Genomic DNA, 27,646 nt, shown 5'->3' on the forward strand with positions numbered 1-27,646 from the left:
ACCTGGACACCCCTCATCAAAGACGTAGCTCCTGCACTCAGGAACCTGCAGCCTTCACCCACCGTAGTAGATGAAATATTTATAATTTAAAATATATCTATATTACACAGTCAAACATGAGTTTGGGGGTTTTGTAACCTCTCTAAATAAAAGGATGGTTCTTGAAGTTTTTTAATTTTACACTGTTCACACATCAGTGCCTCTTAACAAAAGCATTTCCACTGAGTTCTTGTCCAAAGATCAGAGTGCTTTTCTGCCATGCCGAGTCTTGATTGTAAGTCATGAAGCTTACCAAGTAGTATTCATCAAATAACGTAAGCAAATTGCATGCAATTTATTTCATCTGGCTTTTTTTCATCCCGAGTTAAAGAACATGGTAAGCCATCTATATTATTTCCTGAATAATGCAGACAAACCCAGTGATTTTTTGTAATAAAATACTCAGTGAACACTTTTCAATGTCCTGCCCCATTCAATGTGAACGATGAAAGCACCTGGAAAGAGACAAACAGTAGACTGCCTTCTGGCCCAGGATGCCGTGTTTTGTTTCACAGGCAGTGAACGCCAACACCCACAGATTACCACGTAGATGAAAGTGCTGTTATTTTTACCTGCTTTAAAAATAACAACAACAAAACATTGCCATTTCATCCAGGGTGAGAATGAATCAGACTTCTGCACTATTTTTTTCCTCCCTCTTCAGTTGCTGATCGAGTAGCCTGTTTTTAGAGTTGCCACGATCAAAAGGCTGATGCTGAAGGACAACTCCTGGGGTAACTATTATTCTTTCTCCCTCTCTCGCTCACAGAGAACCAGGAGAATAAATATGGATTGTGCCACCAGTGTTCTTCCTGCATCCCTACGTTGCTCTACATACTCTGTTTGCAGAATAAATCGAGGCATTGAATGGTTAAGCTAGAGAAAATACTTGCAGATACACGGCCTGTGATTCTGTCAAGTTTTATCAGCTCAAGCAGAATTGGACCTGCTCATTACCCAGATGGAAGACTCCCAAGAACAAGCTCTGTGCTGTGCTGTGACTTGAGAAACAGAGTGGATGGAGTACACTGCCTTTGGGGTAAGGATTAATCCAATGCCGCAGGGCCGGACGGATAGAGCTCAGCTGGCAGATGCAGCAGAGCATGGCAGTATTTCCAGGGCTGCTTCCTCCCTCTGCTCTGCTCGTCAAGGTCCCACACACTGCAGTCTCTTTGAGCTGCGCCTGTGTTCACACGGACAGCGGAGAGAAGGGGTCAGGGCCAGAACTGCCGCGAGTGTGCAGCATCCGTCCAGGAACTCGAGCTCCTCAGGCTCACGGTCTCTCTGAACCCCAAAGCCTTTTCTTCCCACCAGAGCAGCCTGTTGATTCTAGCTTGTACCTAGTGAACAAGCTATTTTTGTACAAAATACGGGTCTGATTCTCCTCTCAAAAAGAAGGGAATCAAAGCTAAGCCTACCAACCCCCCGTAAGTGCTTCAGCTACTATGCAGAGGGTAAATTTTTCAGGGAGACGAACTGCTGCTGCTGAACGCAACACTGCTGTTAAAAGATAAACATGTTCAGCTGTTCCTGCTGGGTTTTCCTCTGCCCATCTCAGAAACTTTGACCTTTTTCCTTCCTTTCTCTCTGTACATACCAGGTATCAATTGATCCCTTAAAGCAGGAAGTAGACTTCCCTTTTAATGCCCCAAACTGTGGGGTTAATAATTTAAAGAGGTCAGCAGTTTAGCTGCCGATAGAGAACCTGCAGAACAGACATGGTGGCTGCTCGAATACTCAGTAGTACCATGAAATTTCGCTCAAGATATGACCTCAGTACACCCAAGGTTGTATGTGCACATAGCACCTATCCCTAAGGGACCACAGGGAACACACAGATTGATTCTAGGCAAAAAAAAGGCAGTTTTCAGAGCACACGCATTTCCACCAGGCCAGATGCACCCAACAGCGTTGCACAGTGGTAGGCAGCTCAGCACACAGCTGGGCACAGCTGGAGGAGCTGGCTGTGGGTTGCCTTCAGGCGGTTTGCCAGCTGCCTGCACAGCAGCCCTCTGGATGGGTGTGTACAACAGCTCTCCATCTTCTACACAGTCAGTGCAGCCAAGGAAACTAAGACCCAGATCCTCGAAAGTATTCAGGCATCTAGCTCCTGCGACATGCCTACATAACCTAAGAGGATGGGGCCCACACAACTTGCTCAGCATCATATGGGAACTATGTGGGAGTCCAGACTTAACACCAGTTGGCCCAAATTTAGAAAGCAGAGCCTCCTTCTTAGACATTATCCTATAAATATACCTAAGAACAGAGGACAAGACATACTGGCTCAGACTAAAGGTCCACCCAGCCCACCGTCCTGTCTCCACAGCAGCCAAGAGCACGTAAGTGGAGAAGGTGACAGGGACAGGCAACAATGTGTGATATCTCCACCTGCGCTCTCCCAGCCTCTACCACTTGCTGATTAGAGGCTTCGGGCAGAGGTAGCTACTCATTCAGCAAACCTCCACAGACTTCTCTCTGATGAACCTGCCCTGTTTCCTCTGGAGCCCAGGGAAACTTTTAACTCCACAGCACGTTCCTGGCAAGGAGATCCACATCCTGCTTATACACCAATTGAACAAAGGTCCTAAAGAAAGCAAGTGACATATTGCAACAGCTCTGGATTTCTCCTGAGAAGACACTGCGAGATGAACTAAATGGTTGCATACTCTGCATTGCAGTTCACTGTCTTCAAACTTGCAAGGTCCTGTTGAGGCAATGTAACAAATGGAAAGAGCAAAGAAGCAGAAGCAAGGGACCTGTGTGGTCCCATTTGGGCTTTGTCCCAGCTGTGTCGCTGCGAGGCTTTAGGCAAATCAGTTCACCTCCCTATACCGCTGTATTTCCACCAGTAAAACAACAGATGCAACCACCTCCTCAAAGAAATACTGAAATGATTCATTAGTTAATGTTGGCACAGAGCTCTGAAGAGGCAAAATAGTACTTACAGGGAAAGAGCCCTACTTTTGCAAAGCACAGGCTTATATTTCAGGACACGGAGTCAGCATGGCTCCCGTGTGCTCACCTGCAGCTACATACCTACTTAAGTGCTTTCTGCAGATACTTTCTAAAGTATGAGTATCTACAACAGTACCATGAAGATTAGCCAAAAAAGCTGTCAGAAGTATGTTCTCATAAGGAAGTCTCCTTACTAATACAAATAAATGCCAAAATACCACTTGGAGGCTTTAAGATAAATTTTAACAGAAAGGGTTTTTAAGATTACCTGTGAACTACTCCTGCCCGGTGAAGATGTTCAACTGCCAGGATAAGCTGCCGGATATATTTGCGTGCTTCATGCTCCTCAAGTCTTTTTTTCTCATAGATCTTGTGCATCAAGTTGCCACCAGGGCACAGCTCCATGACAAGGTAGTAGCTGTTTTCAGTTTCCAGTATATCCAGCAGCTGAGCAATATTCGGGTGGCGGATCATCTGCTGGATCTGCCCTTCTCGTCGCAGATTCTTGGTGACATAGGTGTCCTTTTTGGCTCTTTTCTTGTCAATTACTTTCACTGCCACCTAATGAAAAAACAGAGGAGAGGGAGTTGTTGGTAGTCACACCTATAATTCAGTCCTTTAACCTTGTATAAACAACCTCAAAAAAAACCCCAAACCAAACCAAACCACAAAACAATGTCAGTCTCAACTGATGCGCCATGGTTTCAGGCACAGCTACCCAGGTCTGAGAAATAGCTGTTTTTTCCAACCCCACTGACAATTTCTTTCTTTATTGCCTTTTACAATGACAGACAAAAGTTACTGCAAGGGAATAGGTAACAAAAGAGAGGAGACAATCTCATTAACTATACCCACTATAACACTTAGTATACTTAATGCTGGGCATTTATTTTATCTATTTTCCCATAAAGTCTTCAGGCTTGTGTTTACAAGTTTTAAGTGTCATTTTTGGCTTTTCCTGGCTTTGGATATACGAGTTGAGATTACATGCTTCCATGACAAGTTTCTTAAACTATAGCCAAGTGTCAGCTTCGCATGACAGAATAAAAACATACTATGAAAAACAAAATAATTTTGGTACCACTCTCTTAGCACATTTCTTTTTCCTCTTTCAAAACGTACATGAAAGAAGATTCCCTTGTGACTTCTAAAACTAAGCAACTCTGCAAAACTTTTTTTAATGCGAGTTCTCAGGGGCACACCTGCTCACAGCTGTCCAAGTCAACTGAAGCCCATCATGAAAGTATGCAATAAAACTAGGGAGACTGTACCACAACCTACGACACACCACATGCTAGTGTCTATCCAAGCGCTTCCCTTCTCACTGCTGGTGCGGAATGCCAAATGAGAACAAAAGGATGGAACAGGCGAGGGTATCGCTCTCTTCTATGCCTAACGAATCTGGTTCTTTTTATTGTTTTAATGGATTCACTAAATAGCCACAATAAAAGTATCTGCCTTTTTCTGCCTCAAATTTATAGCCACTTATTTATCTATTGAGATTTCTTGTTTAGATTGGGTGCTGCAGACTTCCAGGTCATCTGCACCAAACAATGATTTAACAGCTTGTGCCAGGCTGAGCAACAAAAGGCACCACAAAATCCTCCTCCAGGGCTCCTCATTTCCTCAGAGCTCTGCCACAAAGAAGTCCTTCACCGCACACACCCAGAGCCCTCAGCTCACCCATCATTACCCAAGTGACAGCTGCTTGTTTGTCAGGATGAGGGGGCGGGGGGAAACACAGTGCTCGGTATTCCTACGTGACCCTGAATTTTACATGATGCAAAGGAGTCTTGTTTGCATGGGTACAGGTCCAACAAAATGCACAGAAAATGCCACATCTGCCCCCCTTAGACAGAGGCACAAAGATGCTGCATCCACAGCTTTGCTGTCTGCCTTGATTTGGCCCTGGAGGATCTCCCGCATTACCTTACTCCTACAACGAAAAGGAGTAACAGATGTGGGGAAAACCTCAGAGTTTTATTTACCCTATTCTTAACACCCAGACAACAGCGCAAAGCCCAAGAGGCCTCCCTCCACCTCCAGCTCGTACAACATCCCTCCTCATGGCTGATGAACTAACTACTCGCAGCAAACTCACTTTCAACTACGGCCAACAACCCCGTGACAATCCACAGCACAGTGTGCTGGTGGGCTTTGGCAACAGGGAGACAAACTTATTCAAAATGGATCTGGCTGCCTTCCTAGCTTGAGAAAGTGCCAAGCACACATCAGGCACATGACAGCTCCCAGTCTGATCAGCCTTACCTTTATTTTTTCTGCAAGCAAAGGAAAGGTTAAATTAGCGAACATTTTGGTTTTCCTTTACAGAGAACAAAAGCCACAAAATACACAGTCTGGAAATATGTCAACAAAAATAGATCCGTACCCTTTGACAGGAGAACTTGACTTGATTCAAGGCGTTATCAGCAGAGAAATTGAAAAATAGAACTACAGGAGTTGGGGCTTCATAGTCTGTCCTAAGAGCCAGAAGTCAGTATCACTGAGCATGTTAATAGCTGGATACAGTTCTGCTGCTGACAGATCATTCTGATGAAATACTCTTGATCAAAAGATAAGGCTGAACACCACACACAAGACACCTGCCTAGGTGAAGCCCAGAGCAGTATCTGGACCATAAAAACCTGGAAGCTACATTTCTGACTAGTCACACTAAAGATCATTTAGTCGCAAGATAAAACAACAGGTAAATCAGAGCTTAACTTCACCGGTTTTGAAAGCCTCAGGTGATTCACCAAGGAAACAGTCTTAAATTAGCACGTTCTTCCATCTAATGAGATAGAACTGAGAACACAGAGGCTTGCATGGATTATTTAAACAGCAAACCACAGAAGTTATTCTGGTGAGGACAAATTCATGGCTTACAGAAACATGAGATGCCAGATTGTTTGCTGGCAGCACAACACAATCTCTGCAAAAATTAAAAAAAAAAAAAAAAAAAAAAAAAAAAAAGCTGATATTTTCCACAGCTGCAGGATACAAAGCATGGAGTATTAACAGTATGGAGCAGTGATCCGTTACCTGTATCGGTAAGTCATCTTCAATCCATTGACCAACAAAAAGCACACTACTACATGTGTCCACATCTGTTGTCCAGGGTGAACACAGCTGTGGAGATGGGGGCAACCACCTGAACCCAGGAGACAGAGCCAACTACGCGTCTACTTGATGACTTTTTCACTGTCACAAGGAATTAGCTTTCTGTGCCTTAAGGACAAATTTTCTCCTTGATTTTGACAGATACTTAGTCAGGCACCCTACCTATCCCAGCAGACAAGCAAAGCTGCTGTCAGACCCACCCTCGACTCCAAGCTACCTTTCCCCCTCCCAGGCCCCTTGCATCAGGTCCCAGAGATCCACCAACAGAGCTGACAGAGCTGACAAAGGCGGAAAAACAGCTCTGTTGTGGCAACAGCTTTACATAGGGGAAAGAGAGGAGTACCCCACCAGGTAAGGCTGTGGCAGACTTCCACCTCCCACACCGGGCAGGAAACCAGCTTTGGTGTGACACTGCTGGCTCCTGGGACAGACGTGCGTGGGACCTTGCATCCTCTCCTAGGTCCGTGCTGCAGTAGACAGATGCGCCCCTCTCTCCATCTCGGGGACTATTCAAAAGCCAGGGGCTTTAAAGAAACCTCTGTAGAGCTAAATAAAAAGATCTGTACCTGACCTAAACACACAAGCAGCCTACCAACCTTCATATGGACGTCCTCCATAATAGCTTCTAGCTTTTGTTCCTCTCTATTCCTCCTGGGTCTTCTTCCTTATGATTCCTTTCACTGAGTCTCCTGTCCATCTAGTCAACGCCTTTTCCCTTGCACTGCAGTCTGTTTTGATTTTGCTTTCTTGTAAGATCACTTTGCTTTCCTAAATGAAATGCATCCCGTGTACAAGCGTTGTGCAATGGAGTCAGCATTCTTAGGCAAAGCTCCTATGGATCTTTTTTGCTTGTTTGGGTTTCTTGGATTTTCCTCTGATTTACAATTTTCTCTGAAGCATATATAGGAAATCTAGGGATCAAACACTCCGTGCTCAGTTACTCCAGGGTTAACTTTGCTAAATAGCCCCAAGTTCATCCGGAGTTAGACCAAGGTAAGTGAAGACTGAATGTGCACTGATGCATTTAATGTACACAGTACGGTGTAGATGTGTGTGCATATACCTGAAAATTTCATTCATGTAGAAGAAAAAAGCATCCAGTAGAGAAAATACTGCAGATGTTAGATAACCAAAAAATAAACACATCCGAGCTTTCATAGCCTAGTCAAGACATGCCAATTATTCAGTTTTGCTTTCCCATGTTTCAAGTATGGGCTCTTTGTCTCTGCATCATGCATATCTCCTGACTTAAATTCTTGGCCAATATTGGCACAGAAATAAAAAACCAAATGGTAAAGCAAGTAATTACTCTGAATATGTAGCAACAGAGGCTCCTGACATTCAACACTTTGCTTTTGGTTAAAGCTTTGCTGTGTAAATAAATAAATGGTTTAGGTTATTCTGTATTATGAGATACAAAGATGAGTAATAGGCCATATTTTTGGTTCCCGACTCTTAGAATTACACTGGTGGAATGAATTACTTTCCTGAAGTTTATGGTGTGACACATCATATGAGCAATTGCTGCCTCTCTCAATCGTCGCACTAAAATAGTTCAGGTTGAGCTAAAGCATACTGAAGCGGAGGTGAGGTGGAAGTGCAAGCACCACTCTTCTCCCCAGATCCTTGAGGAAGATGGTGACACTGCTTACAGAATGAAGCAGTTAAAACACCATCAGCAAATACAGGCACGTGTCATCACCCAAACAAAGCCACGTGTTTGACACACACAGGTGGAGGGGTTTTGCCAGCTCGTGTTCTAGGAGAGCTTCTGAATCTGCAAGAAAGAGGCAGGGGGGTGGAGCTGACTGGCACCAAACTGCACAAAAACACTGACAGCAAGGCCTTGAGGAAAAGCAAGAAGAGACAGCTTAAAGGACCAAGCGTTGCCTGGAGAAATCTGGCAGCCAGGGTTTTGGTTGCTAGATCACTGCTGCATCCAGAGAAAACACATTTTGCACCCTCCCTCTGAACAGTCATGCCTCAAACATATGAAATTGCACCAAAGCAAAGAGGTGGCTCACATGCATCCTAAGCATGTCCCAGCACAGCATCCACATGCCCGTGCAAGAGGCACATTTCGCATTGGGCAGTTCCCCATATCTGTGCCCTGACCACACGCCGAACCCACAGAGCCAGTGACAGGTCTGCTGTGCCAGGCAGGAGGAACTTCCAGGTGCTCAGTGGGCAGAAGTCACTGTCATCTGCTCCCCCTCCCCTTCTGCTGGCTATTTATAACCCCACCAGTGACATTTGGGAAAAAACACAGGTCAAGAAGTTGTGCTTTTGTTAGTGAGGCAAAGATGTTTGCTTACCCGGCGGACATGCAAAGGTCTATTTAGATCACTGCCTGACTGCTCTGCAGCACTGTCGTTTTGTCACACTGCACAGCTCAGTGAAAGATTTTTTTTCTTCATACCAACCCTTCACAAATGCTCCTCGGTGTTGGAAGTCTGCTTTGAAAACTTGGATTTTTCAACTTCTGTCGTACTTCAATAAGAAATTCAAGGCATGGTACACCTGCAGTGTGCTGCTGATGGGAAACCAAATGCTGGATACCAGGATGATGCTGAACATAAAAACATAATAATGCTGGGGGAGTGGGGATCCAAGCCTGTTGTAGAACCTAATTTCAACTACACACAAAATTGATGGAAGGCAATCAGGTTTCTGTAGTTTCGGTTGGCCATCCCCTCCTCCCCAAGGTGCAAAGAGCTCTATTCAAGCCCTGATTTAACAGTAGAAACATCTATCCCTCTACCTAGCTTTCCCTGGTGAATCCCAGGCTTCAACCAGTTAAGCCACATCACAATATAAAATAATGATAAATAAAACCCAAGTAACAACCTTATGATCAGCAGTGACATCAGTCACATGGTACGTTAGCACTCAGGGAACACAGGTCCAAGTTCAGCTTCAGGTTTCTCGCTTGCCAGGTGGGATGTCTTTGTACGGGCTGCCTCTTGGCAGAAGGATGCATCTCAATGGCAGCAAGCCTTCTTGTTTGCCAGAAAACAGGTTTTTCTCAATGGCCTCTTTGCCAAGTCAAAGTCAAGGGGTCTTGAACAATACTCACATCAGATGTTTGCCATAACAACGAGAAGAACCCTTCATAGCAATGGCCCCAGCTCAGCAAATAATGTTGTAACATGTTTTAACTTTACAGAGAACAGAAGATGGTACATGACCTTGCAAAATCTGGGGATGACATTTTGAGGGCCTTTAAAGAGTTTTCCCCTTTACCCAACCACTTGAACTGTTTCCTTCTGCAAGTTCTCTCCTAACTTTAAAAAAGAGGAAGGCAGTTCCTGCAGACCTCTGCCAAAGGGAGCTTCAGCTGAATTGAGAGGAAAGTGGTTTGAATAAGAATACGACAAGCACCGTTGGCCAGGAGACCAAGAGAAGCAAATTCAACTATCAGAGGGACTATTCAACTATTGGAAGGACAACCCCTCTGCCTTTTTTTTTTCCCTTTCCTTTTTTTTTTTTTTCCTCCTGCACTCCTCTTTTTTTGCCAGAGTCCTCCTTCTGGCAGACCTGCTGGAGATGATGCCAAGCCAGGCGGCAGCGCTGACTTTCAGCACCTGGGCCATGGGCCATTGGAGGCTTGGTGTACCCTAACCATTGAGATGAAGTTCAAAGCTGCAGGCTCGAAGTGCAGAGACAGTCAATGGGAAAGCCTGAGACTTGGACTCCTGCACCTAAACCCACAAACCTTTATTGTCTAGTTTAATCTTAGCCAGGAGAATAAGACGAAGAGCCAGACCATGCAGGTATTTTACAGCCATCATTAGTGCAAGCCCATCTCCAGCTTTTTTTTTTTGATATGCCCAAGAAGGCTCATGCAATGAATTAATTTTCTTTTCTTCCTTCCTTTCAGTGATAGCTGTCTGGCATCACTTCTAGTTTGCTGTGTATTTACCACTGTTCTCACCACAAAAATCTGAGCCTAGTTTTTAAAACTGGCTGGTGATTTTGGGTAGCCAATTCAAATCATACTGAGCAGACCTTAATCTGAAGCCTGCACAACTGTCAGCACAGACCTGAAAGCATCACTTCAAGGGTATCTCAGTTTGGGCAACCAACCAGCCAGGCATGTAACAAGTTGCTTTTCACAACTGAATCCAAGGATTAGAAAAATGCCAACTTCATTCACTGGGTAGCATTTATTCTTTCCTTTAGCTGTTACAACTTAGCAAATTTTACAGCATGGCAAAGCAATAGTTTTGTGTACACACAGCAAGTTCTAATATGTTAAGAAATAAAGCACTAAAGAAAAGGATCACCCAAGCAAATGCATACCATAAATAAATAAACTGTACACCTTCAGAAAGAACCACACATGTTCCACTCAAGGCAGAGGGAAATCACAGGTGTTCCATTAGGACTGTCAGACACAAACGAGTCAAGACACCACCATAGAAACACAAACTTAATTTTCACCATGGGACTGAACACAATGAAACTGTGAAGGTAACATGCTTGATGTTAGGTATTTGCCAAATTACCTTGCAGCCCATACCACCCAATTTGGAGAACCTGTCTCAAAAGGCTCCTGGGGTGGCATTTTTGGTAGGACTCCCCTGGGTTACCCTGCTTGGCTTCCCAGTTCCCTAACAAATGTTAGTGTCCTATTCACCTCTCAAGAACTACTTTCAGAGAAAACAGCAGAGCATTTCTGAAAGTATCACAAGAAGGTAATCGCTCCCTAACAATTAATTCTGCTTATAGCTTAGCCATTCACTCCAAGGAAGCCAGCGATCGTCCAAACCCACAGCCATGCATGAAGGCAGACTCTTCCACGAGAACGTCTGTCCTATTTACCAAGGATAGAAAAGGACAACCATTCAGTGATGGCCATCTGATACCTTTTATATTTGCCTTGTATGCTCGCTACAGATGGAACAGGGGGAACAGAGGTGCAGTTAAACATGTACGTGCATGTGCACATATATGCACTGTGAAAACACCGCTCTGTAGCTATACAACTAGAGACGCATTGAGTTTTTACGTTAAACAAGCAGTATCATCTCTTTGCTTCACACCTGACTGGCAATGTTTGGTCTTTGACAGTTTTTATATCTGCTCTTTGTAGGACAGCCAAATACATAGTTTTTCTTTTGTGTTTGCTCTGATATCAGTAAAATCAGCAATCAAAAAAAGTAGAGAGGAGTCACTTCTGTTAAAGTATTTTCTTCCAAGTCTCTGCAAGCGAAGAGTTTTGGACTCAGCAATACATAAAACCAGCTGCTGTACAGACAAGTACAGGATAAATGCCTCAGTAGGCAGAAGGCTGCTCTCTCTGTTGGCAGACTAGACACAGTCAAGGAAAGCTTGCAATCAGCCCCTGAAGAAATATAGTCTTCCAAATCAGAAGGTAGCTCCGAGTGTGCTCACTCATGTACTTCAGATTCAAGGTAGCTTGAACAGAAAGAATCGAATTGCCCCGGGATAAAAAGAACATCTTACCATTACCTACAACCCAAAGGCAACAGTACCCAGCAATGCCAAAAAGGATTCAGGAGTACTTCAGACAAGCAAACGAACATAAGCCCTCTTGATGCCACAGCCAACTTAAACATAATCCCTAAAAGCATAAGCAGGATGTATTTGTTAAAATAAGAAAAGGTATTAGTTACACCTGTCCAAGGCACTGGGGACTATTATTAGATTACTGTATCCAGTTCTGGTGCCAGTAATTACAAGATTATGTTAAAAATTTGGGAAGAGCTCTGGAAAGAGCTTCAGGAACAGTCTGAGGTCCATGAACCGTTTGTTGTAATAACTGACTGAAGCTCAAAATATTTCATTAGGAGAGTGTTAATCACTGACAATGATTTTCTGCAAGTACTTACATGATAAAAAGGTTTCTGATAACAGAAAGGTCTTTAATCTAATACAATAAAAATTAACTTCCCAAAAGGTAAACTGGGCAAACTCCGGCTATAAACACGACCCCTGGGTTTTTTAGGTGTGGTGAAGTAAGGATAGAGACAACTTCTTTTACAGAGATGAATATAGATCTTGAATCCCCCCCGCCTTTAAAGGTATGCAATAGCTCAACAAAACATTGATACAGAAACTCCTGATGAGAGTACTGGGGCTCATCTTCTGCAGGAAGTATAGCACGTCAGGCTGGATGATTGCTGTGATCCCTTTGGGCTTCAGTGCCTGTACCTATGTGAGGAGCCTCTGGTCCCTGCAGAGAGTGTCGGGACAAGGCACAACATGGGAGGATGAGGGTTGACCTAGGCAAGATGCTCTGGGAGCTGTCAGCAGCCGCATCGAGGGGTGTGAATTTTGCATGCTCTCTGACATCGCTGCTGGAGCTCCCCCAGCGCAGAAGACATGAAGTGTCATGAGGAGTCACGCAAATATTGATGCTGCCGCAGACAGCCCAGCTCACCCACGGCTCTGCTGCCAACTGCATCGGCACAGCCAAATCAGCGTTTCCATGGCGAGACAGAGTTTACATGTGTCAAGGCAGTGGCGTTTGTAAGGACATACTACAAGGCTGTTCCTGCTACGCTAAGAGTAACGACAGACCACACAAAAGTTTTAAGACTGTCAATATTGCAAGGCTGCATTCAGGGACTCCTCAGGGCTTCCTCGCGCTCCCCCTTAATGCCCTTCCACAGAGTCTGGCACTCCCTGTACTTCTGCAGTTCTTCCTCCCCTTTCCTCTTACTTCAGCCAGAAAGAAAGGACACAGAGTAGAGGTTATTGCTGATTTAACACACAACTAATGCCTTGTCTGATGTGGTCCATTCCCATAGAGCAGCTCAGCTTCCATGGAGGAGAGCTGTTCTCAGCCGTATTCCTTTCCAGCACACTTTTTACTTCACATAATATTTACGAGCAACTTCATGCCATGCTTCATGGGCAACTATTGTTATCCTCTCCTGGATGTGCTTCTGCTCTGCTGTTTCCATAAAGCCAGCTGCCCCCTTCTCTCTCACCTTCTGCTTTGCTCCCTTTTCAAACAGCTGACAGACAGACTCCTCACCTGCTAGTGTCTCTGCCCCCTACAATGGCCAGACCCTTACAGCACAGCCACCAGATCCCTACGGGTCCCTTCCACCTCGAGATATTCTACGATTCTATGGTTTTGAGGCACGGGGGATGCTGCAATTCTGCCTCTATGCAGCTGCTCTGAAATGAAACCCCCACAAATTACATTTTTCCTTGGTGCTCTACGTCCAAATCAGCAAGATTTGTAAAACACACAGGTGCCACAGCATCAGGGCACAGCCCAGGAGCCTGGGAAGCAGGAACCTGTGTGGCTACAGCACAGCCCCATCCACAGGGACACATAGTTTCTCTTGAGTGGGTCATGGAGGAGATCCGCCTTGCCTTTGGCAGAAAGAAATCAATTCCAGCAACCTTCTAGTGCCCTCTTGGTCAACTAATTAATGGGGTAGCCATAACTGCACGCCCTGAGGGAGAGGGGCACGTTTTTACCTCCCTGGCCTTTACAGAGATCTGCACAAGTCAAGAGAGATTATGCAGAGAGCGATGGCAGTAGTGGTGGCAGCAAGCCAGATGCAGCGATATGCAAGGATGCACTAAGGAGGTTCCAAAAGAAATCCTTATGAGCTTGTCAAAACCAGCCTCCAGGCTGGAGACATCCCCTGCAAGGAGAAAGCATGTCTCTGGATCCCTGGGACAGATGGGTTTGCCTTGCCATTGACACGTAAAATATTAATCAACTATCACTTTCCAAAAATTAGCTGTTTTACAGAAAAAGGCTTTTTGACACCCATTCATAAGGTAAGACTGGTATGCTGGAACACTGGCCAGCACTTAATATGAAAACTCTTTGAACTCAAGGTATGATCAACTAAGAGGAAAGACATTTTTCAGGGCCCATCACATCACCGCACGGGGAGCCTGATGGGCAGTCACTGTGGCCGATGGAAAACCTGTTTGGACCAGCAAGGTCCTTGCTTCACATCGATGGGAGCTGACGGATACCCCCAGCCCCTCCTGGAGGAGGTCGGTGCGACAACTGCTGGAAAATGGAGGTCCTCTCCACCCAGATGCGGCCCTAAAGAGGCTGTCAGGACAAGATGCAGCCACCAGAGCCAAGGCACGGCAAGGCACAGTTGATGCCTCCGTCACAAGCAAACCGTATCGTATGCAGCTGTTTCTGATAAACCGTAACTTGCTTTCCTAATGCTGAAAACTTCTGTCACAGTGAGATGGATGAAGGCCTCGGGTTATGTGTGGGGAAGCAAAAGCAGAGTAGTGATACCAAAAGACATTGCTCCAACACTGATCCTTACAGGTGAAACCTGGCTGCTAATGCTGCTTCCCATTTTCTTGATCACGGACTCGTAATGTGTTTCATATTAAATAGTACCCATTTCACATTTTAGTGATCAAACGCATAATGGATTGATGGAAGACTAAGTGTCCCTGATTTAAAGCACTTTAATACCAATATAGCTTTATGGCTTTAAGGAAGAAAAAAAAACCCCAAACCAAACAAAACAAAAAAAAACCAAAAACCCAAGAGCCACTGCTTCTGAGGCCCAGGTAACAATCTCCTTTGTAGCGATTTAAAACACAGCTGATAAAACATTTACAGCTGTTGGGAGCCAAGAAAAAGGTGTCTCCAATAAAGTTTTTATATATAAATAATATGTTATCTCCCTTAGCTCTGTGGACATTATTCACAGAAAATAAATTTATTCTCTGAAAAAAATGTTTCCATGACAATCTTCCACAACAGGCAGAGAGCAAAGGAACTTTATTATATATAACTTAGCTTTTTTTAGTTCTCTTTGTTGCAGTGATTTTCCTCATAGTGCCAGTAGCACTGATCTTGCACCGCAAATGAGAAGAGCCCTGTTGGGGCTAGCATTAAAGGTGCTGGACCTCAAGCTCAGCAGTGTGATAGCAGAGCAAAGCACTGAAAGAAAAGGAGACTTTGGTCAGGGCAGCACCGGCTTTCTATTAATTTTTTTGCAGGTGGTCTCCCTGGGGGACCACAGTAACTCCTCCTAGACTCTTTCCGTGAGTATGAGGTTTGATCCTGCTCCCTGCTAGCACTGACACTAAATGCAGATCAACACACAGGTTTTGCAGTGATTCACTGTATCAGCTTATAAAGGAGTACCGATGTTCTAGCACGGGCCCCAGAGTTGTGCTTGTGATGCTGGCTTCTCTCTTACTGAAAAAACCTACCTGGTTCTTTTCATCAGCACAACCTCCACCAGCCCACCAAAACCATTGGCACCACTAAGTTCATACCCTCAAGGAAATCAGCCACCAGACAGCCCACTAGGGAAGCGCAGCCGAAGTAGTTTCATAGAGCCACAGGATCGAGAGGTTCAGGGTTTTTTTCCTCTTCAACTTAGTATTTTTGTAACAGCTAAGCCAAGCTGGAGCTGAAGCAATGAAAAGTGCGGCTACACTGCAAGCAGCAGAGTACTCAGGATGGTCTGAACCTAGCCAGTTTGCTTTGGTTCAGTTGTATCCTACGCTCTTAAGTGAGTGCCAACAGTGCAATCCACCTAATTCCTTTGCTGGCTGGTATCCACGCCAGTCATTGGCTCTGGACAGTTTTAGCTGCTTCGCTATAACCTTGAAGAGTAGAGTACTCAGCACATAAACTCTCAGCTCATTTTTATACTGTTGTTCATACAACACAACAGCTTGGGTTTTAGGCAGACTGTTACAATTCAGTCGCCAGAAGGTTTGTCACACCATCTCATGACTGCTTTCCTTCTGGGGTTATATCCTTGTGAACAGTAAGTGCTGCTCATTAATAACCTCCATTTTCCTGACTGCAGGCAAACAACTAACTCATGAGGGCAGAGGGGCAAAGATGCCTAATGTGTTACATCCGCTGAAATGCATGAAGCCACGGTAGCATTCTCCAGCTCACTGGTGTAAAAGGTGATACAGCAAACTGCAAGATCTAGAAAGCAAGATGTGTTTTAATTACCAAGACATTTATAGGTAACACATGCCTACAAAAACAGGCATACAGCTTTAGATATCATTAAATATGTTAAAAATATAAAACTTGCAAGAACAAATACAAGGATCCAGATGTGAGCATCACGTAAGAACTACACCTGGTGTCAATTCAACCTAAACACTCAGCTTCCCTCAATCCTGTGTACACCACTAAAATTATAACAGTCTATATGAAAAGCAGCACATTGCTGACATGCACTGTTAGTGACGTCCTTAAAACTGCTGAATGTAAACTTGAAAGCAGATTATCTCAAGAGGATAAGCAACTGCCACATGTGCATCAATTCAGCTCACTGCAGAACAAGTTGCAAGCTACAGCTGAAAAATATTAAAGCGATCTTCCTGAAAGACAGACCACACTAATGAACAGGCTCTCTTGCCTTTTAAAGCCTATTCCCCCTTATGTCAAGTATGCAACATAGGAAAGGGTTAGAGGGAAGAGCGAGTGCCTGATACAACTGCTTGTTCTCCTGATGAACAATTAGCAGGTGAAAAATTGAGCAAGTAGGTGCACATCAGCAGTTTGGCTTTATTCTGCCTTACACTCAAATACTTGCATGCTCCATAACATGTATCCACAACAGGTATTGGGGAACGCTGTGCTGACACGGTCAACCTATCCTCTGGTCATGCCTCCAGCCAAGTCCCCACTGATGCCACTGCAACCATGACACTGTCCTTCGAATCATTTTCTGAAGCATCATATGTTAACAAAAGCTTATGTTTAGTAGCTTCAATACAAATTATGCATGTGCACACACACACGCAAACCTCTGTGAAAAGAATAGTGTCAAAGCTGTGAAAGCAAACACTTAGAATCAAGGAAATGTCAAAATTCAGGCTGCAGAAACACCCTCATTTTATTCCCTCAGTGCATATAATTATGAGTGGCATATCATCCAGGTGCAACAGTTGGCAGCTCTTAATAAAGGCGAACAGCCTCCCAGGAGGATGCCACCATGCAGATGTGCAGTAAGCACTTTTCAAAACAAGCTTTTTTTTTTGGACAGAGATAAAATTTAAGAACATGCAGACCAACAGGTAAAAAGAGAACTGATTAAATACTTGGATTGAGAGAACAAATGCATCTAGGAAACTGATATACAGGTATCACTGGAAGTAGAACGTAAAACAACAGATCAAATTTCAAATTAAAATCCTGCAGCTTTACCCCCTAAGCCACCAAAAGCGACAAAGGCATTCCAAGTTTCACACTTTTACCTGCAACCTCAAAATATTTAGGGGAGGAAAAAAAAGAAAGGGTTGAACCAAAAGACTGGCAGCCACCTTAGACACTCAACTTTTGTTGCAATGAAGTAACTTGCTGGCCCATTTGGTTGGCAAGATGGTACAAACGTGAAAGTGACCCCACACACACACTCACAGCTCCCAAAACTCAGAAATCAGACAAAAGTAAAGATCCTAGAACTATATATGAGTATACACCAAATTCCCCAGCTTTTAAGCCAGTGCTACCACACTTGGGCAACGCCGGAGCCTGAGATATGCACAAGGCTGACAACGGCTACTCCCGACATAGAAACCCTCAGTGGGGAGCCCCCACGAGTGCTGGTTTCCCAGATGAAAAGAGGTCGCTGGTGCAGGCACAGTTACCAAGGGCATTAACAAGGCATGGTCTCGCCTGCCAACACACCCAAAGGCCTTTGGCCACCAAGTGTCTCCATTCCCTGAAGTCTGTGTTAGAAGACGCAGGAAAACAGTGAATTTAGTCAAGGTAAAATTAACACCATGACATGTGAAAGCATATACAGCACCGTAACATCTGCTGTTGTCTACTGGGCACCACTTTTGTCTGTATTTCTCTGTGTCCATTTGCCTCTATTCTCTTAAGTGGTAGCTAGAAGAATCAGTTGCTACAGCCTTTGCTTTGGCTAACAGGTCCTGATGGGCTGAGGTGAGAGCTGCCTCCTCCATCCTACCCAAAGAGGGGACAGAGGGGTCTGCAGTGGGAGGGGGCTTGCAAAGGGAAAGGAGGGGTGCAGGGCCAGGGCCAGATACTGACACAGACTTCTCTACGCTCTCACTTACATAAATGCTGCTTAAACTGACAGCCTGTGCCTCGTCACGGGAAGCATTTTCTTCGGCCACTTGGCTGACGTAGAGCTGTCACGTAACCTGCCTGACCACCACTCCACTTCACGTGGGCTCCCCTGGCAGTAGCTCCAGCCCCAGTCACTCCACACCTACCAAAAAGGCTGGGAACTACACTGCTCCCCCCATGCTCATCAGAAAGCACTTCAGAAGGTGAAGGCAAAGCACAAAGTTTGCACAGAAACGCGCCTGCTGCGCCTGTGTACTTCGCGTAACACACGCAGCGCTATGCACCACTAGCAGGTGACGGCCATGCAGGTGCCCTTGGAAACACCCCCCTGCTTTGAGGAGGACCTGCCGGGGCCAAAGAAGCATTGCCAGTTCTCTGCAGGGAGGCTGCTCTGCCCACTCGCCCACCCCTGCATCTCCAGGGTGCCCAAATACACCCCTTGGTTTTCTTTCTTTTTTACCTCTTTAATACAGAAATGCATTCTGAACACCAACTCTCCCGTGAAAAGGCCACTTTTAATATTAATTGCTTTGCCTTCATAGAAGAAACTGGTAAATTGTATTTTTAGCCACTACTTCCCACTGTTGCAGAAAGGCACCTGACTAACTATAACTAAAAATTCATCTTCTCTGAGCTTAACAATAGCGCTAAAGAAAATGATAAACAATTTTTTTTGGTGGATGAGAAATCAAATTATTCACTTTGCCTCAATGACTCTTTTTTTGTAGTGCTAAAGATTACACCTAAAAGTAGTTAAATGTAATCTCGGTTCAAGTTTGTTTGTAAGAACTTTGGCTCAATATATTGTCAATACATTGTCACTCCGCAATGCTATATGGACTTACTCAGCCATTTCACTGGGGCCCACAGCAGATAACACAACCTATTCAGCCTAGTCACAGAGCCTCATACCACCCCCACCACAGTGATGACAACGTAATCTCAGCTGTCTAAAAAATGCAAAAAATCACTGTCTTGCAATATCTGCCTTTGCCCAGTTCCCACCCCCAGTGACTGCCCCTTCTGAGCCCCAAGCAGAAGGCTTGAAACAATCCAAGAGTATATTGTGCACAGGCTCCCAAAGTTAGCAGAATACAGCTAAATCAGCGGGTTTTCAGAGCCGCAATTTAAAGCTAAATTGGCCTGCTTTTCATAGAGGAACTATATTTCCTTAGGATTAGCAATAAAGACTGCCTGAGCTGATCTGACAAATCAGCCTTTTACCCAAAAATGTCAGATTATAGGCTGCGATATTTTTATTCAAAAGCAATGGAAAGAATAATCTGTTCAACATTCTCCTGCGCTCAGCTAGAACACACTTAATTGCATCAGGCACTACCAAACATTTTTCAAGCCCAGAAAATAATAACATGCCTGATATTATGGCAATATAAACCACAAGAGGTACCATAAAAAGATTTGATTTAAAGTCCAATGCTAAAAGATGTTCATAGGGAAGGTTTAAAAATCTTACCTTAGCTCACCCTTCTCATGCTTAGGTACTCATAGGAGCTGCTGATTCCTGTCCCACTCAGGTCACTCAAAACGCATCGTCCATCAAACTGCCCTCGAAGCAGCTGGTAAAGTAACTAGCTTTTGGCCCACAGTATGTAACATCTCATGCTCTTTTGAAGACCTTTTTAGCTCCTAGCAATTTCAGGGTGAGGTAATGGCAGATTTTTGGCATCTGCTCCGCATTGCCTTGATTCTGTACAACGCATTGTGTCAGTGCGATGGATCCAAGCCTAGCTGGGGACTCATTAATCCACAGATTTCATTTCTAAACACACAATTTTCTGAAACAATAATGCGCATTAACTCCTCCAGAGTTGCTAAAGTCTGCTGCAAATCAAAACCTGTTTAGGCCCCCCTTACTGAAGTTAGATATTTCAGTGGCCATAAGGGCCCAGGCCCTGCCAAAACCACTACCAGACATTAGTAGTAAGACCTCGCTTTATACTCTTATGGCAATTGTATTGAAATTTAGGCAATGCCCTTGCTCAACAACGGCTTTACAAGACAGAAATCAGATGTGAATTTATTTTTTTTTTTCTTTCAAAATACATGGAGGCACTAATCCTGGAATAATAGACTCATAAAACATCAGCTTTGAAAAATGCAGCAATTACTCTGATCCAGCGAGCTGTCCAGGGGAGACGGCTTTGTTTCCACATTTTGCTTCACTGAACTACACTTGTGAGCGTATTAAGTACACGCTCCTGCAGATTAACTTTTCCTCTGCAACTGAGCAGACTGGAAGACTACACACAGCCAATTCCTGGCTCAGCCCACGAAAGGAGGGACTGCATCAGGACCTTATGGAGCAATCTTCTCTTCCAGCTTCTGGAGGAACATGGTGTCAAGTTTTCAGGGATTTTCCCCTCGAAGACAAGACAAGTTTAGGGATGGAGGTGGGTAGGGAGAGATGACAGAAGGTAACTGTCACATGCATCTACTGATGCCATGTCTCAGACAGCTCCTCCGTTAACTCCAGCCTGACTTGGGCCACCTGACCTCTGGAGAGGAGGAGGAGCTCTGCACGGAGCTTTGGTGTCACCTGGGCTCGGATGCTGGCACAGTCGCATCTAACTCTCCAGTGCCTGGTCTGCTGTTCGCCGAGATTTTTGAGAAGGAACAAATATAGCTTAATGAATGGATCTGGCCCTTCATGTATCAGGATGCTCTTACAGAAGTACTTTGCCATGGAGATAAACCACTTCATATGTAAAACGTCCTCTTCCTACAAAACCTCCTCCCATGACCTGCTGCTGCCAGTCCCCGCTCTCATGCCACTTCGCACTTTCGCTCCCAACCCCACCCTTGCCACCCTCGGCCCCCTCTCCGACACAGCCTTGCACACCAAAACAAAGCAATCCAGGGAAGCAGATGTTTTCCTTCTTCTCTTCCTTATATCACAGGCAGAGCTCAGTCACCCGTGGTGGGCTCCATGTAGGCAGAGCTGCCAGCAGCTGTGAGGCAGAGCCAGTCTGGGCATGTTTCAGCTGCCTTTGGCTGGGGGCCACACAAAAGCTCGGCAGAGGAACGTGCCCAGAAGAGCCGAGTGTCCATCGGCTCTCTACTCGAGGTGAAATTCTCACGTGAGGTCACACGCGGGATGGGAAGCCTTCACCCCTCCGGTTAGAGGGAGGAACCTCACCTAGATAGGACCTCACCTGAAGCAAATCATTAATTACTCTTATCTCTCTTTCCATTAACTCAAATTGCTTATCCATAAATACCTGGAATTACATAGGTGGATTTTCTGGGAAAACAGACCTTTGATTAGTCATTTTGAAACTATGTGACTGATCTTTCACCCACTGAAGTTGACAGCAAGAGCCTCCTTTGATCCCATGGCACAAGATCAGGTCAGACAGAGCTCAGAGATCATCATGCCTGTCCACAAAGACGGACACAGCAGCTCAGCAGGAAGGAAGCGTGATTCTCCTGGAGTTCCTGCTTGTCACTTTGTCACAGTGTGTTATTGAAGACACTGGGGGGAGGGGGGGCGGGCGGGAAGCAGCAGGCCTGGGAGCTGAGACAGAGCAGGGTGTGATAGGTCTTTTTTATTTTTTCCCCTCTTAGCAGACTGAGATAAATGTAGCAATCCAAAAATGTGGAGGTGGGAAGGACGTGTGTGTGCATGTGCCTTTTATCAACTGGAGGATCATTGGATGTATCTGTTACCAAGGAGAAGCACACACTTGGTAACAGAAGAGAGCAACATTTTTTTTTTTGCATTCCTATATGATAATAATCACCAACCTTATCATTTTTCTCATGATGAAATTCACAGCCCTATATTAAATTTTACTCCGTGACAAATTTAGTGAAATGGAAAAAGAAAAAAACCAAGAAATATCCAAGAGTGCAGGAATGCAAGCTACCAAGATGCAACCTTAACAGCAGCACACTCACAGTGCTGCTGGAGCTGGCGGAAATTGCACCGTACTCGGCCCCACTGGTCCAAGGAGCTTCCAGCAACAATAAGGCGTCCTGCTTTGGGTAGCCCTCTGTCAGGGATCTGATAAAACAGAGGCAGAATTCAGACAGTCCAAACAAGAGCAGCGCAGCTCCTCACCGGGGGGGGCCTAGCAGGCTTGCCCTTGCTCTGCTTCTTGCCCAGCCAAGCCCCTGCTACTCGTTATAACGTTGTGATAGATCCCGATGGATGGGCAAAAGCCTCCACCAAAAGGTTCCAGATAATAAACAAAAAGCAAAGGCCCGGCGACGACTTTTCTTAACCAGCACACTTGAAAAAACCCCATCCGGGGTGCACCTCGTATCTTTTGCCGTGCAGTGGCACCAACAACTCGTAACCGCCGAGCCGTGCCCCCCCTCCCCCCGCCGGCACACGCAGCATCGCCCACCGCCCCGCCGAGCGGGGAGTACCTGTGCCCACCTGCACGCCAAGCGTCGCGACTAGGCTGGCACGCAGCGACCGGCCCTCGGCAATACAGGTCTCACCATTACAAACACATCTCTGACGCAAAAAATAAGCAAACAAACAAGGAGGAAAAAATGAAGGGGGAAAATAATGGGCAGGTCAAGGCAACTGGAGTACTTCAGGAGGAAGGAACCAGAATTACAGCCACGGAAATCTCCGCGGGCGAAGGGGAAGCGCCGCTCGCAGCCCGCAGCGTGCGGCAGAGCCGCCGGGAAGTTGGAAGAGGGGCGCCCCCCGTCCCGGCCCGTCCCCGCCGGGGGTCTCCTCCTCCCGGCCCGCGGGGCCCCAGCGCCCCCATCTCACCCGCCCCCCAACCCCGCGCCGGGGTGCCGGCAGCCACTCCAGGGGTGCGCGGCGGCCCCGGTCCGGGCGCGGTACCTTCTCTCCGGTGAGCACATGCAGCCCCTCCCGGACCTTGGCGAAGGACCCCTCGCCCAGCTTCCTGCCGATCAGGTAGTTGCCGACCCGCTTGGTGTGCTGGAAGTCGCGGAGCCGCTCCCGCGGCGCCGCCGCCGCCGCGCTCAGCCAGGCGGCCAGGAAACTGCCCTCCGCGCCCGCCGCCGCCTTCCGCGCCTCCCCGCCGCCGCCCGCCACCGCCGGCGGCTCGCTCAGGAGCCCGTCGCCCGCCGCCGCCGGCATGCCCGGCCCTGCCGCTGCCCCTGCCGCCGGCCCGCCGGGCGGTCACCGGGCGGGCAGCAAAGTTGCTCGGGGGAGCGCGCCGCCGGCCGGGCTGGGGCGGAGGGGCCGGGGGGCGGAGCGGGGCCGGCCGGGGGCCGGGGCCGGGGCTGGGGCGAGCCGGCGGCGCGGTGCCCCGGGCTGCCGCCCCTCATTGGATCCGGCACCTCCCCTCCTCCTCCGCCTCCCGCCGCCGCTGCTCTGCTCTGCTCCCGCCGGCAGCGGCTGCAGGCGTGAGGCTGCCGCGCCGAGCGGGGAGGAGGGACCGGCGGAGGGAGGGACCGGCGGAGGGAGGGGGAAAGGGCTCGTTCAGTTTGAATTTGCGGTAATTTAATCCGCTCGCTGGCGGCGGGAGCAGATGCCACCCGAGCCCGGCAGCCTGGGTGTTTTCAAATCCGGCCGCCCCCTCCCCCGGCACCCGAACCCGGGGGTGGCAGCGCATCCCTCCCTGGAATCCAAGCGGGGCCCCGGCTCCCGGGCAGCGCCGTGACTCCGCCTGCGTGCGGCTCGGCTTCACTGCTGCCCGGAGTATCTTTTGTGCCGCTTTTCCGCACAGTCCTTCCCCAGCACGCCCGAGCCTCAGCCCCGTGGGGGGAAAACGTGCTACCGCGACGCGATGGCGACCGCTCCGCGCCTCCTTCACCACCCGCTTCTCCATTTTATTCCTCCCGGACCTCGGCTCTCCTCTGCCGGCGGCCAACTCCTCCTGCTTTGCAGCTCGGAGTCCCTGGCTGAGCCCCCCCACACACAGTCTGCATCCCCCCCAAATGCTCTCCGGGGCCCGGTGGCCCGGGAGAGGGGAGGTGACCTGGGTACCCATCCGCCGCAGGCTGCCTCCAGGGGACAGTCATTTCCCTGCCGATCTTCCCCCCTCGTGGAGAGGGAGCAGAAAGGTTATTGCCATTCTCGCTGCCCGGCCCCCTCCCACCTAGCTGGGGGCTGCGCTGGCGAGCAGGAGAGCGGGGAGAGGAGAGCCGGCAGAGCTACCCTGCCTTGAGCTTCCGACGGTCAGTGATGCCAGGAGCCTTCAGCTCATGCTGTGGAAGATCTAACACAACAGTTAATTCATTGAAAGGCCTCGGGTCGTAAGAACTTTAACCTACAACCTGTCTTTACCATGGTATTCGGCAAGAAAGTAATCGAGGACCCCTATTTATGTCCAAGCTTAATCTATGTTTTCAAGTTTTGCCTGCGTAGTCACATTAGTTAATACTTTGAAAAAAAGAAATCACGCGCACCCTAACAGATGCGAGCTATGTCAGCAAACCCTCCCATAAAGATGCATTTGTACCTGATAAAAACCAGCTTAGAGCTTTGCTGCAATCACACTCCCGCCCCATGTGAAGCTGAGTTTCCCACTAGAGGGCTGGCTGGCACAACTCTCTGCTGCCACAGCTTTTTAAGCTCTTTCACTGCTTAAAAATGTCAAACCGATTTTACGCCACGCTGCTGCCCGTTAGCCTCTGCTTCTGTCTCAATTCCTATCACTTTTCTGGGAGAACTATACCCCTCTGGTCCCTTCCGCTGGAGTGGTCTAACTGCATCGCTGATCAGATTTTGGCTGGCGCAGGTGCTGATGAGCCCTGTGCTCCTTCCACACCACCTTTCCTTGACGTTGCTGCTTTGGTAAAACTTACTAATTTAAGCCACAGCAGAGCAAGACCATGATTTTACTGTGCCAGTCGTAACGGATAACGATCTGTAGTCTTCCCCCATGTCGGTCCCAGCTTCCCATGCTGTAGTTAATCATATTAAAACATACCCAGGTCTGGATTTAGGCAGAAGGTGGGCAGCTGCCCAGGGAGGCTGGTAGTGAGGAGCTCCAGGCTGCCTGTGCTGGACAAGGAAACATGGCTGCCCAAGGAAAAGCTGGAAGACACGCCTGGATGCGGCTTCTGGCTAATCCTTATATGCAGCAGTGGAGAGCAGGGGAAAGGCGTAGCCCTGTTTCAACAGTGACAGCCTGCCCTTGGGCAGGGAGAGCTGCAAGGTAAAAAATGAGTTGGTTAGCAGCAGGAGGCCAGCTCACAGTTTAAATGGCAAGATGTGCTATGCAGCAAGAGATGCTCTGCATGCACAGGCCTGCATCCTCTGCTCCCTGGCTATGGAGCTTGTCTCAGCCACCCCACGCCAGCCAGCCTCAGCACCTGTAAGTAGGGATGCCCGAAAAAGGGATGCACATCACCATCATTTAATCCTTTCTGGCATAGGAGAAGGGAGCTGAGACCACGTGCCTCTGTCTTCTGCTTCCCTGCTGGTGCCACCTGGGGAAGAGGGCAACCTCACAGACTACAAAACGAGCAGGACCCTTGCCTTGCCCAAAGGAACACGCTTTCAGACAGACAGGCAGAGGTATGTGCCTCTGTTTGGGCTCACGGCTCCCACTCAGCTCACAGAAACATAGGTTTGGCCACTGTGATGATTAAACAGATGTTAATGGTACGATTTTCAGTCAAACACCTAAAAATCAGCCTCTTATAAAAATGAAACTGGCAACAAATAGCCATTGCAGCAAACATCAGGAGAGCTCTGAAAGAACCCACTGAACATTTTTTTTTTAATTGACTCAACTTGAGGACTTAATGAGTTGACAGTATCCTTTTAAACAGGCGAGACTGCTGCTTTCTCACGATTCCTATCCTGTCCAGCTGTGCCCATCAGGGTGCAGTCTGGATGGAAGGGGGATCAAAGGCTGCATTCATTTCTGTCCATGTTTTAATTTAAATTTAACTCCAGTGTGCTTTATTTTGAGCTGCAGTCTTTTTAGGTAATGACATTTTCTGATTAACTGTTGAAATTACTAATGAATTAAAGGCAGTAGTCTGTCTTCAGGTTGCAAAAGCTGTAATAACAAACTGCTAAAAATAATTCAGAACTTGATTTAAACCCATGAAAGCAAAGAAATTCAGAGTTACCCCAATAGTATTGTCCTTTGTCACCTTCAGCATTTTAAAATATTGTAGTAAAATGTATTACTGGCTTGCTGAGTGGAAGGTTTGTGGCCACGAGGAAGACGGAGGCCCCTGGGCTCAATCCCCAGTGTCAAGGTCTACCTGGGCTGAATCCTTCAGGGGGTCAAAAACACAGCTTCGCTGGCTACTCTGTCATGTCCAAGGAAGATATGGATGGGGGCAGAACTGGAAAACATTGGTCCAGCAGCAGAACATGGCACTGCAAAGGAAACGTGTGTAACCCTGAGAGCCTGTTAGCAAAATGTTTCACCTTATTGTGCTGTTGCCTCTTCTGGTGCAGCCGGTGGTGGCAGATTTCCAAGCACTTCTCGTGGAAGCATGGGGCTGTCGCCTGGGATGCTCAAATTCTCCTTTACACCTCACCTGCATATGTGATTCAAATTAATTGCTCTCACTCATCCTTCTGAAGAGATGTGAGATCCTTGAGTGAAGGAACGATGAAATTTCATCTCTCTTCAGTGGTATGATGGTAAATGAAGCAGCAGGTAAACTCATAATAATGCTGCACAAGAGCAATGAGTACATTCTGTTCTGGTTAAATTAAAAGTGGGTAATTTACCGTTTACCTGCCATATCACCAGGCCTTTTGAAGTCAATGGTTAACTGCTGACTTCAGGTTGTAGAAGAAATCCTGACTTAGTACTGGTATCTTAAGTTAAAAAAAGAAAGTTATCCTATTACTTATGCTGTCTTTGGTATTTTGTTCTGCTTTAAAATAAGCAGGGGTTTTGCAGTTTGGGTTTTGGTTGGGTTTTCTTTGTAGTGTTTTGTAGTTTGTTTTGGTTTTTTGTAATGTTTGGGTTTCAGATACTACAGGGCTATTTATTTAAACCAGTTGGCTTTATTACTTTTTTTGAAATGACAATGTATTTGTGTTTGTTCTTAAATAATTTATAAGACATGGGGTTTTACAGTGCTTAAACCCCTGAGTTCAGACTGACAAGAACCTAAGTTTACTGACACTTCCACAATAACAGATTATGTACCCTGCACAGCAAGGGTGCCCTTTCTCCCTTATACTGCAATACGCACAGCAGTGAAGACAACAACCCTTTCAGTGTAACAGTGATGTCCAGTATCAACTGGTGATGTTGACTTACGTGCCTACATATGGGTACTGGAGATACCATTCAGCTTACGGTGACAGTGGTATTTCTAAATCCACATAGTCTTGTAACCATAGAGAATGAATGTACTTCACCTTCCAATGGCTGCAGGAAGAGGACTTGTATAGTTCAGCTTTCAGAAGCTTAAAACTTGTATTTGAAAAATATTGAACAATTTTTGTCCTCAAAATTATCTAGAAAACATATATATATATATATATATGCAGAAGTACCTAAGTAAGAATTAAAACTACCTAATGACTGTTACACAAATATGTTG

General features: G+C 46.6%; 1 protein-coding gene across 2 annotated transcripts in view; it reads right to left on the minus strand.

Annotated features, from left to right (window-relative positions):
- HUNK (hormonally up-regulated Neu-associated kinase) overlaps positions 1 to 23,491 on the minus strand; it is a 59,052-nt gene extending 35,561 nt beyond the window's left edge. Inside the window, exons 1-2 of one of the 2 annotated variants that reach the window (XM_037377627.1) lie at positions 22,992 to 23,491; positions 3,266 to 3,558 (exon numbers count right to left, since the gene is read on the minus strand). In XM_037377627.1, the coding sequence (XP_037233524.1) occupies positions 3,266 to 3,558; positions 22,992 to 23,252 (554 nt within the window). In that variant the 5' untranslated portion in view covers positions 23,253 to 23,491. The remainder of the gene's footprint in view (positions 1 to 3,265; positions 3,559 to 22,991) is intronic. The other variant, XM_037377628.1, reaches the window with a different exon arrangement.
- Positions 23,492 to 27,646: the final 4,155 nt, after the last annotated feature.

This window comes from Falco rusticolus, chromosome 2 (genome assembly GCF_015220075.1).
Source record: "Falco rusticolus isolate bFalRus1 chromosome 2, bFalRus1.pri, whole genome shotgun sequence".
NCBI lineage: Eukaryota > Metazoa > Chordata > Aves > Falconiformes > Falconidae > Falco > Falco rusticolus.